Here is a 13,205-nt window from a genome sequence, read left to right on the forward strand (position 1 = left end):
ATAGATGGATGATTTGAGTGATTCGTTCAGAGTGAGTCTCCAGTAAACAACTCACTGATTCAAATGAGCCGTTCCTTAAACAAACAATTTAAAGATCCATTCAGAAAGTGTGATGACACGCTTTGGTAGTGTTATTTTGTTGCGTGTTAAACTCACAATATTTATGTGTATTTTTGTCTGTGTGTGTGTGTGTGTGTGTGTGTGTGTCGCAGGGAACAGCCCATCTTCAGCAGTCGAGCTCATGTGTTCCAGATCGATCCTGCAACCAAACGCAACTGGATCCCGGCAAGCAAGCATGCTGTCACCGTCTCCTTCTTCTATGATGCCAACAGACACGCCTACCGCATCATCAGTGTGGGCGGGACCAAGGTGAGACTTCACACAAGAGATTAGATTTCCTCTTTAAAATGTGATATGATGTTTGAACAAGCCCTAAAAAGTGCCCTTTCAGTAGAACTAAGTGCATTTCTTTGTCACAAATGCATGTGAAGAGTGTATATCCAAACCCACACACACACACTCTGCAGTATCAAGTGTGCCAGAAACCCATCGGCCTGCTGGAGAGATGAAGATGTGAATGCGAAACGCAATAAACGTCTCTGTTCAGATGCTGATTATTGAGCCGATGTGATTAGAGGCAGAACAAAATACTCCCCGCGAGAGGGTTTAAGCAGGATTGAAGGTTAAGAGTCTGACATCTGATATCAGAGTTCAGTAATGGGGGAAAAGTCCTGCATCGGTGCGCAGAGACATGACTTGCATCCTGCGGGACGATCGATACTCGTTGATGGAGCGAATCAGAGCTGCTGGACTGAAGACGCTGATCGAAAAAACCCAAGACAGCACATCACACCGACCTTCACAATCAACACACTCTTAGAGGAACAGCCAAGCCCCGCCCACTCAGACTGGAAGAGTTTGATTGACATGTAAAGTGTGTTGACCGTGTTTTGACCAATGACAGCTCTGGCTGCTGCTGCATTAAAAAAAACATTAAAATTAAAATGAGAAGAAAATGTAGGATGGATTTCATTCTGTGGAAGCTGATTGGATTGGGCATTGCTAGCAAATTGGAGGAAGATTGATGAATGGACAAATGCAAGACAGAAACGAGACACACACTGATAACCCTGCCCTGAATGACTGATAGCTCCGCCCTAATCAAATTATAACCCCGCTCTAAATGTTTGATAACCCTGCCCTAAAATACAGATAGCCCCGCCCTGAATGTATAATAGCCCCGCCTTAAAGGACAGATAGCTCTGCTTTAACAAAATTATAGCCACGCCAGGAAAGTCTGTTCACCCCACCCTACATGTCTGATAAACCCGCCCTAAATGTCTGTTAGTCCTGCTTCAAATGACTGATAGCCCCGCCCTGAATGTCAGATAGCCCTGCCCTACATGACTGATAGCCCCGCCCTGAATGTCTGATAGCCCTGCCCTACATGACTGATAGCCCCGCCCTGAATGTCTGATCGCCCTGCCCTAAATGATTGATAGTTTCGCTCTAAATGACTGATAACCCCGCCTAAAGGTCTGATAGCTCTGTCCTAAATGAATAAAATCCTTGCCGTAAATGTCTGATAGCCCTGCCCTAATAAAATTATAGCCCCGTCCTAAATGACTGTTAGCCCCGCCCTGAATGACTGATTGCCCCGCCCTAAATATCTGATTGCTCTGCCCTAACAAAATTATAGCCACGCCCGGAATGTCTGTTCGCCCCACCCTACATGTCTGATTACCCCGCCCTAAATGTCTGATAGTCCTGCTTTGAATGACTGATAGCCCAGCTCTCAATGTCTGATAATCCTTCCTAAATAACTGATAGCCCTGCTCCTAATGTTAGATTGTTCTACCCTAATAAAATTATAGCCCCGCCCTGAATGTCTGATCGCCCTGCCCTAAATGTCTGATAGCCCTGCCCTACATGACTGATAGCCCCTCCCTGAATGTCTGATCGCCCCGCCCTAAATGACTGATAACCCCACCTAAATGTCTGATAGCCCTGTCCTAAATGACCAAAAGCCTCCCCGTAAATGTCTGATAGCTCTGCCCTAATAAAATTATAGCCCCGTCCTAAATAAATGGTAGCCCTGCCCTGAATGACTGATAGTCCTGCCCTTAATTACTGATAGCCCTGCCCTGAATGACTGATTGCCCCGCCCTAAATATCTGATTGCTCTGCCCTAACAAAATTATAGCCACGCCCGGAATGTCTGTTCGCCCCACCCAACATGTCTGATAACCTTGCCCTAAATGTCTGATAGTCCTGCTTTGAATGACTGATAGCCCAGCTCTCAATGTCTGAAAACCCTTCCTAAATAACTGATAGCCCTGCTCCTAATGTCTGATTGCTCTACCTTAATAAAATTATAGCCCCGCCCTGAATGTCTGATCGCCCTGCCCTAAATGACTAAAAGCCTTGCCCTACATGACTGATATCCCCGCCCTGAATGTCTGATCGCCCCGCCCTAAATGTCTGATAGCCTTGCCCTACATGATTGATAGCCCCCCCTGAATGTCTGATCGCCCTGCCCTAAATGACTAAAAGCCTTGCCCTATATGTCTGATAGCTCTGCCCTAATAAAATTATAGCCTCGCCCTAAATGTTCGATCGCCCCGCCCTAAATGTCTGATAACCCCGCCTAAATCACTGACAGCCCTGCCCAAAATTTCTGATATTTTTGCCCTAAATGACTGATAACCCCTGCCCTGAATGTCTGATTGCTTTGCCCTGATAAAGTCATTGTCCCTCCCTAAATGTCTGATAACCCCGCCCTAAAGGTCTGATAGCCCTGCCCGAAATGACTGATAACCCCACCTAAATGTCTCATAGCTCTGCCCTAAATGACTGATAGTCCCGCCCAAAATGACTGATAACCCCGCCCTGAATGTCTGATTGCTCTGCCCTAAATGACTAATAGTCCCGCCCAAAATGACTGATAACCATGTCTAAATGTCTGATAGCCCTGCTCTAAATGACTAAAAGCCTCACCGTAAATGTCTGATAGCCCTAATAAAATGATAGCCCCGCCCTAAATGAATGATAGCCCTGCCCTGAATGACTGATATGTCCGATCGCCCCACCCTAAATGTCTGATAACCCCGCCTAAATCACTGATAGCCCTGCCCAAAATGTCTGATATTTTTGCCCTAAATGACTGATAACCCTTGCCCTGAATGTCTGATTGCTTTGCCCTGATAAAGTCATTGTCCCTCCCTAAATGTCTGATAACCCCGCCCTAAATGTCTGATAGCCCCGCCCGAAATGACTGATAACCCCGCCTAAATGTCTGATAGCTCTGCCCTAAATGACTGATAGTCCCGCCCAAAATGACTGATAACCACACCTAAATGTCTGATAGTCCCGCCCAAAATGACTGATAACCACGCCTAAATATCTGATAGCTCTGCCCTAAATGACTGATAGTCCCGCCCAAAATGACTGATAACCACGCCTAAATATCTGATAGTCCCGCCCAAAATGACTGATTACCCCGCCCTGAATGTCTGATTGCTCTGCCCTAAATGACTAATAGTCCCGCCCAAAATGACTGATAACCATGCCTAAATGTCTGATAGCCCCGCCCTAAATGAATGATAGCCCTGCCCTGAATGACTGATATGTCCGATCGCCCCACCCTAAATGTCTGATAGTACCGCCCTAAATGACTGATAGCCATGCCCTGAATGACTGATTGCCCCGCCTTAAATATCTGATAGCCCTGCCCTAAATGACTAATGACGCTGTCCTAAATGTCTGATAGCCCTGCCCTAAAGCACTGAAAGCCCTGCCCTAAAGGACTGATAGCCCCGCCCCTCATTTACTGATAGCCCAATTGAAATGGCCCTGAAATGAGAAAAAAAGAAATGGGTGGAGCATGAGTTCATCTTTTCGAGACTGTGAGTACACTATACCTGCACACACGTCTGTCCAAACAGCTTGCAAACGTTGATTGTGCATGATAGCTGCCCTGTAAAGCTCATGAATGAAGCAGATTGTTTGTGTCCTCAGCCAAACCTTTAAATCTCAGCAGTTTGTGGATTATCAGAGTGTTTCATCTCTAAACAACACCTCTACACTGACCCACATTCATGTCAAGTTTGAGTTTAGAAACACAGACCGTTACTGAAATTAGAGAATAAAACCATCAGAGACACATATGAAACTGATAATTAATAATAAATCATTAACAGTCACAATTATTCTATGATTTGAATTCTGTTTCACTCAATATTTCTACATTTTCACTAGAGCTGCACAATATGTGGTTTCAGCATTGATATCTCAATGTGCTCATCTGCAGGATCTCAATGTCAAGTATGGTTTATTATTGACCGGGAGCTTGTAAATTGGTGGCAAATGTTTAACCATTTAAACTTTATTAATTGCATTCGTTGTTGGTTTGAGTTTAAAGAGTGAGTTTAAGAGTGAGTTTAAAGCATGGCAGTCACTTGAAACAATAGCATTTGTAGCTTTAACAAACATACATTTTTAGAGTGAAGCCTACCAAGTGTCATTTTTGGTTATATTTTTAAATATGTGTGTCTAACTGCTATTTAGCCCCCATCCCGATTCTATTTTTGTACCCCTACCCCTTCCCCATGGCCCTTGAAACAGAGTGTGAAGAGGTAGAGCTTCCCCTTGGTTTTGAGTGTGGTCCTGAAAAATCTCAGTTTCACAGGCTATCTAGCCCTTCCCCTTAGCACTTTGCCTTTGAGCCAAAGAGAATTGAGACACCCCTACCCCTTCACCTGAAAGCGCAAAAACAAGTGGTAGGGGTAAGAGGAAGGGCTAAGGGGTAGAATTGGGATTGGGCCTCAGACTTACCAGACAAATATAATATAAAGCAGTTTCTTTCTCATTTGTATGATGTTTCACCACTAAAAATCTAGTTTAAAGTTCATCCATTCATTCATTTTCCTTCAGCCTAGTCTCTATTTCAGGGGTCGCCACAGTGGAATAAACCACCAACTATTCCACCATATGTTTTTATGCAGCGGATGCCCTTCCACCCGAAACTCAGTACTGGGAAACACCCAAACACACTCATTCACACTCATACACTACGGCCAATTTAGTTAATTGTGTTTGGACTGTAAGGGAAACCGGAGCACCCGAAGGAAACCCACGTTTACACAGAGAGAACATGCAAACTCCTCACAAAAGTACCTTAGGGCCCAGCTGGGACTCGAATTAGTGACCTTCTTGCTGTAAGGCCACAGTGCTAACTACTGAGCCACCGTGCTGCCCCCAAGTTGTTCCAGACAATTACTGTAATTTTTTGTTTATTTTATGCTGAACAAAAAAGAAAATATTTTAAATAAAGCTGCAGCTATTGACATCCATATGAGGGAAAAAAAATAAATACTATGGAAGTCAATAGTTACTAGTTTCAAACATTTGACTAAATATTCAATTCAATTCAATTCAGCTTTATTTGTATAGCGCTTTTACAATGTAGATTGTGTCAAAGCAGCTTCACATAAGTGGTCATAGTAACTTGAACAGTGTAGTTCAGTGTTTAGTGTTTAAGTTCAGTTCAGTTTAGCTCAGTTCAGTGTGGTTTAAAGTCATTACTGAGAGTCCAAACACTGAAGAGCAAATTCATCGATGGGTAGCTCTACTGATCCTGAACCATGCAAGCCAGTGGCGACAGCGGAGAGGAAAAAAAAACTTCACCAATAGGAGAGTGAAGAAAAAAAACCTTGAGAGAACCAGACTCAGTTTGCCACAACTTTTTTAATTTCTCCGCTGGCCAAACGTCTTGTGCAGAGCTGCAGTCTCAGCAGTGGAGGCTGGAAGATGGCCTCAGCGAAGACTCGTCTGTCCCTGGAGTGTCACTGGAATCAGACTCATGTTCTCCACTCCCCATGACCATCAGCGCAGCAGCAGCTCAGGATATGGCCTGGTCCCGGATATGGACATCTTGGGATCATCTCGTCGCTGGTCTTGAATCCAATCAGTGACTCCGCATAATCTGAGGACCTCAGGATAAGTATCCCCAGATGAAAATAGAGAATAAAGAGAATAATTAACGTAGCTGCTGTTCATAGTGTATATAAACAAGATGCAGAAGCCTGTGTGGAACCCGCTAAGTGATGCATTGAGTGTATGCTTTACTAAACAGATAGGTCTTTAATCTAGTTTTGAACTGGGAGAGTGTGTCAGAGCCTCGGATGTTATCAGGAAGGCTATTCCAGAGTGTAGGAGCCATAAAGGAGAAGGCTCGACCTCCTTTACTCGACTTTGCTATTCTAGGTACTACCAGAAGCCCTGAGTTTTGAGATCTTAAAGAGCGAGTTGGATTGTAGCGAGACAGAAGGTTGGTTAGATAAACAGGAGCTCGATTATTTAGAGCTTTATAGATGAGAAGTAATATTTAAATTCAATACGAAACTTAACAGGCAGCCAGTGTAAGGAGGATAAGAAAGTTTTTGGTGAACTATCTTCTTTTGTGTTTATTTTTGGGTGAAATATCCCTTTAAAGCTGCTCATACAAGCTTGTGATAAAGTATGGATATATTTATAAATATGTATGTGACTGTGTTTGATTATACACAAACTGTATTCAAATACTGTATTAAAATGTTTAACATCACCAAATACTCCCATTTATTATAGCATTTATTATTGATCTAATGTTTTAATGTACAGTTCAAAAATAAAAATACACTCATTATTTACTTATACTCAATGGTTCCGAACCTTAATTATGGTTAACCTAATTATGGAACCTTTATGTTGAACACAAAAGAAGATATCTTGAAGAAAACTGTAGCTATTGACATCCATATGAGAGAAAAACATGAATACTATGGAAGTAAATGGTTACCGGTTTCAAACATTTAAAAAAATATCTTCTTTTGTGTTCAGTTTTAGATGAACTATCCCATTTAAAGCTGCTTAGATCAGTTATCCAGTATAGATATATGCAGGGCTTAATTTGTGCCAGAACACGCCTGATCTGGATCCGGCACCTCATTTTACCAATCCCCCTCCTCAACGCCTTCCTCCCCCATCTGTTGTTCAGTTTCACTTTCTTCCGCGACTCACCAACCCTCTTCACTTTCGTCCGCGACACCCCTCCGCCGTCCAATGCAGCTCCACTCCACTCCTATCCATCCCTCGACCCCCACCCCGCTCTTCACCCCCATACCCAAGCCCCCAGCTCTCCACTTTCGTGCGCGACAACTCCACATCCTAGGGAAACGTGTCGGATCTGTTACCCCGATCTTTTCCAGGAACTCGCAATTGTCAAATTAAGCACTGGATATGTGAATAAATTTTTTGAAGAAAACTGTAGCTATTGACAACAATATAAGGGAACAAAAATACTATGGAAATCAATGGTTACCGGTTTCCAACATTTTACAAAATATCTTCTTTAGTGTTCAGTTTTAGGTGAACTATCCTATTTAAAGCTGCTTAGATCAGCTTGTGATGCTGTATGGATGTACAGTATGTGTACATTTTTGAAGAAATCTGTATCCATTGACATCCATATGAGGGGAAAAAACACTATGGAAGTAAATGGTTACTGGTCTACTGGTTTCCAACATTTTACAAAATATCTTCTTTTGTGTTCAGTTTTAGTTGAACTATCCCATTTAAAGCTGCTTAGATCAGCTTGTGATGCAGTATGGATATATGTATACATTTTTGAAGAAAACTAGCTATGACATCCATATGAGGGAAAAAAAGTCTTTGCAAGTCAATGGTTACCGGTTTTCAACATTTTACAAAATATCTTCTTTAGTGTTCAGTTTTAGGTGAACTATCCCATTTAAAGCTGCTTAGATCAGCTTGTGATGCAGTATGGATATATGTATACATTTTTGAAGAAAACTAGCTATGACATCCATATGAGGGAAAAAAGTCTTTGCAAGTCAATGGTTACCGGTTTTCAACATTTTACAAAATATCTTCTTTTGTGTTCAGTTTTAGGTGAACTATCCTATTTAAAGCTGCTTAGATCAGCTTGTGATGCAGTATGGATGTACAGTATGTATACATTTTTGAAGAAATCTGTATCCATCCATTGACATCCATATGAGGGGAAAAAACACTATGGAAGTCAATGGTTACCGGTTTTCAACATTTTACAAAATATCTTCTTTTGTGTTCAGTTTTAGGTGAACTATCCCATTTAAAATTGCTTAGATCAGCTTGTGATGCTGTATGGATGTACAGTATGTATACATTTTTGAAGAAATCTGTATCCATTGACATCCATATGAGGGGAAAAAAACACTATGGAAGTCAATGGTTACTGGTTTCCAACATTTTACAAAATATCTTCTTTAGTGTTCACTTTTAGGTGAACTATCCTATTTAAAACTGCTTAGATCAGCTTGTTATGCAGTATGGATGTATGCAGGGCTTAATTTGTGCCGGAATCTGATCCGGTTCCTCATTTTACCGATCCCCCTCCTCAACCGCCCTCCTCCCCCGTCCGCTGTTCACTTTCTTCCGCGACTCCCCAACCCTCTTCAATTTCATCCGCGACACCCCTCCGCCGTCCAATGCAGCAGCACTCCTATCCACCCCCAACCCCCACACCCGACCACCCGCTCTCCACTTTCGTGTGCAACAACTCGACATCCTCGAGTAAACATGCCACATATGTTACCCCGATCTGTTCCAAGACCTCGCAATTCACAAACTAAGCACTGGATATATGTATATATTATTGAAGAAAACTGTATCCGTTAACTTCCATATGAGGGAAAAATACTATGAAAGTCAATGGTTACCGGTTTACTGGTTTAACATTTTACAAAATATCTTCTTTTGTGTTCAGTTTTAGGTGAACTATCCCATTTGAAATTGCTTAGATCAGCTTGTGACGCAGTATGGATATATGTATACGTTTTTGAAGAAAACTGTAGCTATTGACATCCATATAAGGGGGAAAAAAAAGACAATGGAAGTCAATGGTTACCGGTTTAACAGTTTACAAAATATCTTCTTTTGTGTTCAGTTTTAGGTGAACTATCCCTTAAATAGCAGTTTAGTATGTGTAAATATGCACGACTGTGTTTGGTTATACACAAACCGTATTCAAATACAAAGTGATGATAACCATCCTAAATAATGTCAGTTTGTACAAATGAGCATAAATCCCGTTTCCAGCATTGCACTTCTACTGGTCGTCTGTTTGGAGTGAGATGCTGCATTTATAAATAGCTGTAATGTTTGTAAATCATCCCGTTGAGCTGGGAATACTGTTCATAATCTGATACATGTGAACAAGGCTTTACAGACAGTTACATCACAAACGTTTCTCTAATTCTTGCACTTATTGCTTATTTATGCCATATAATAAGCTGCTAATGCATTTAAAGCACTCAATAGCAACAGCATAACAACCCACTCACAATACTTTAGAAGCCGCTTAGCAAGAGTTGAATTTAAAGGTGCTGTATGTAGGATTTTAACTCTTTTAAAGCACAATAATAGCATCATATGCTTGCAGATATTTCAGAAACATGCTCAGTGAACATTGTTGTTTACCTGGAAAAGTCAGATATTCTGCTTTGAAAATGTCTGTTACATGCCAGAACGTCTGTCTATGTTTTGGTCTCTTTAACCTGCCCAGTGCCACTTTAACCAATGATATTTCAGCACCGCGGGTTGCCTAGGTGGAAATCAGCATATTTCATTCATTCATTCATTCATTCATTCATTCAGGAAAGCTCTTAAAGTGTGTGCCTGTGACTGAAATGTGACCCCCAGTAGTGGACAGTAGCAGACAGGGTTGTAATGGATCCCAGTTGATTAATAACTTGTAGGTTAATCCAACATTTATAACAATTGCAGAGAGATGGCCTCCCGTGTCATTTAAGTCACGTGTCTGAAAGCATTTTGACTTCCCGGTGAAATATAAAGATGACAGAATGAGTTGTGTTGGGCCTTAAATGCTTTCTTATGGCTCGTTTCCACTCAGTGGTACGGTACGGTTCGGGTCGGTACGGGTCACCTTCATCAGGCTTGCGTTTCCACTACCAAGGGTACCCTTTTGGTGGGTGTGGTGTATGACAGAGTTTCAATCGCATCATTCTCGCGTTCACACACACTCATACACAGGGCTAGATTAAGAACACATTGGGCCCTGGGGCAGTGTGGTCCCTGTGAAAACTGCCCAACGCATCACAGGGACCACACTGCCAGCCATAGAGGACATCCAGAAGAAACACTGTCTGCGCCGAGCACGCAGTATTCTGAAGGACACCTCTCACCCTGCTCACAGACAGTTTTCTCTCCTGCCCTCCGGCAGGCGCTTCAGGCTCCCCCGTACAAAAACCAGCAGACTGAGGAACAGCTTTTTCCCCAGAGCTGTCTCCCTCCTGAACTCTGCCCCCCACTGACTCTTTTGCCCCCCACTGACTCTTTTGCCCCCCCAATACACCCCCCCCCCACTCTCCTCTAACTTAAACTCCTCGCAATAACTGCACTGTTTAACATTTGCACGTTTAAAGATTTGCACATTCACTGCACCACATTCAACTGTTTACTTATTGAACTGTACATACCCACTGCATATGGGCATTTGTAATTATGTACACACCCACTATACATATACACTTGTAATCATGCTTATTTATCTGCATACTACTGATTATTAATAGCAACCTGCACATATATTCATATATTGTTACATATACACTTGTAATCATGTTTATCTATCTGCACACTACTAATCATTAATAGCAACCTGCACATATATTCATATATTGTTACATATACACTTGTAATCATGTTTATCTATCACTGTACATATATTCATATATTGTTACATATACACTTGTAATCATGTTTATCTATCTGCACACTACTGATTATTAATAGCAACCTGCACATATATTCATATATTGTAAATCTGCTCATAGCTTATCCAACCTGTATATAATGTTGATATTACATCCATCTGTAAATATCACTATAGTTTTCTATAACTGCACTTTATAACTTATTCCTGTATCCTGCACTTGCTGCTATTGCACTGCTGGTTAGACCTAAACTGCATTTCGTTGCATTGTACTTGTACATGTGTAATGACAATAAAGTTGAATCTAATCTAATCTAATCTATAGCAAATCCAAGGGTCCCCCATTTATTTATTTATTTTTTTACCTCACAGGCGATCATCAACAGCACTATCAGCCCCAACATGACGTTCACGAAGACGTCTCAGAAGTTCGGTCAGTGGGCGGACAGCAGAGCAAACACTGTCTACGGTCTCGGCTTCGCCACCGAGCAGCAGCTGCACCAGGTCTGAACACCAACAGTAGACAGCACTAAGTATTTTTACCTCATTACTTTACTTACTACCAGTAAATGAATCACTGATTCTAATGATCCGTTCTGAGTGAATCCCCAGTAAACAATTCACTGAATCAAATACAAGTCATCCATTTAAAATGAGTCAAGTAAACAAATGAACTGATCTGTTCAGAGTGAGTGTCTAAATGATTCGCTGATTTTAAATCCTGATCTGAATGGGATTGAGCGTGTCAATGTGGTTTCACATGTTTTCAAATTAAAGGTGCCATATACTGCATTAGTTTAAAAAGTTAAATTGTTCTCTGATGTCTATATACATGGCTTCAGCAAGTAAAAAAAAATCTCCAAAAGGGTTTTATATGCTCCCTTAATACTCCACAAAATACTCCATGAATGACCATATATGTTTTGTGTGGTGAATATTAATGAGCTCTGCTTTGACGTGCAGCTCTTACAGACAGAGAGACACACATTGCATGACGTATGCTGAACTAGGGTTGGGTACCGAAACCTGGTGCCATTATAGCACCGGTACCTAGGTAACCGTACGTACCGGTATTAAATCAGCGTATGAATTTCGGTGCCTAATTTCGGTGCTGCGGCAAGGACGTTACGCCTGTTTCACACCACAAGCGAAAGCAGTGCGTAAGCAGCACGCAGGCGTTTGCATTTCACACCAGCTGCGTCTGCAGTGCGCAGCTCTCCGGCAGCTGCTGCAGAGATCAATCTATCTCCATTTCTATCTCTGTTTATTCTATCTAGTTATGAACAGCTCTCGGGTGGAATAACTTGAGTGATCATAAAACAAAGCCAAGTAAAACTTTCTTCCTCAGCTTCAGCTGCACAGCACAACACACAGCGAGCTCGCATCATCCAGAATGCGTGTCGAACTACACTACCCACAATACACTTCGCCATGGACTACAACTCCCGTAAATAGCAAGTCTTAAAGCGACCACTCCCCTCTCCTGCAACACTAGCGTGCAACTTAAGCAAAACTGATACTAAAATTGTTTTACATTTGGTTTTGTAGTTCGGGCCTAAATAAATGTTTGCTGCAGCTTTTAATCGTTTTAAGTTCATTTGAATGACTATATATAAATCAGTTAATATTATTAACGCATTTATTGGGTAAAATTGCTACTTTTTACTGTCATTCAATGTGTTTTAGTCATTATCAATGCACGAAATAAACAATAAGAAATAGGACTTATTATGACTCCAGAATAATTATATTTTAGGAAACACTGTAAAAGTTTTCAGAAACATTATTGTGAATGAATGGAGGGCAAAATAAATTGACGTCAGCTGTAGGCCTGTTAAAGTTTACAGGTGCAGCAATGTGCCTTGGTGTACTTGAATGTTAGAATTGTGTTCTCCTACACCAGTATAACGTTACTTGTCAAATAAATAAACAAGGAAGATTCTTTTGAGTTTAAGTTATTTAATGATCTTGTTTATGAAGACTGCAGAGTGATGCATGAACACAAATCACTTCCAATAATGTTAAAATGTGCTCCTATAAGTGCGTGGCCCCTGCCCGCCCCCCCACAGGTTAATAGTAAGCTAATGTAATTTCATCATGCAAATCTTAAATTCATGCTAACCAACAAATGATCACAGGAAATGTATTAATGTAATACAATATGAATTGATGTTTACTTTAAACTGTAATTATATTGTTCTATTAAAATGATTTTTTTAAAAATATTTTGTTAAATAAAATATTTTTTTAGATTCATCCACTATCATTTTGTGGCTAAAAAGTATCGATTCAGGCACCGTTTTGGCACCGGTATCGAAAAAAACACAGCGATACCCAACCCTATGCTTAACAAGGACAAACGAACACCCATCAGAGTAATGTTAACCTATTTTGCTCACCAGGGGCCTCATGTATCAACGCTGCGTACGCA

General features: G+C 41.3%; 1 protein-coding gene across 3 annotated transcripts in view; it reads left to right on the top strand.

Annotated features, from left to right (window-relative positions):
• Positions 1-13,205, top strand: part of LOC100330028 (homer protein homolog 3) — a 96,636-nt gene that overhangs the window by 28,160 nt on the left and 55,271 nt on the right. For all 3 annotated transcript variants that reach the window (XR_012395285.1, XM_073931958.1, XM_073931965.1), the window contains exons 3-4: positions 213-369; positions 11,147-11,278. Coding sequence is in view for 2 of the 3 variants with exons in the window: in XM_073931958.1 (XP_073788059.1) it covers positions 213-369; positions 11,147-11,278 (289 nt within the window). In the remaining variant the exon portion in view is untranslated. The remainder of the gene's footprint in view (positions 1-212; positions 370-11,146; positions 11,279-13,205) is intronic.

Source organism: Danio rerio, chromosome 2 (assembly GCF_049306965.1).
Source record: "Danio rerio strain Tuebingen ecotype United States chromosome 2, GRCz12tu, whole genome shotgun sequence".
Taxonomy (NCBI): Eukaryota; Metazoa; Chordata; class Actinopteri; order Cypriniformes; family Danionidae; genus Danio; species Danio rerio.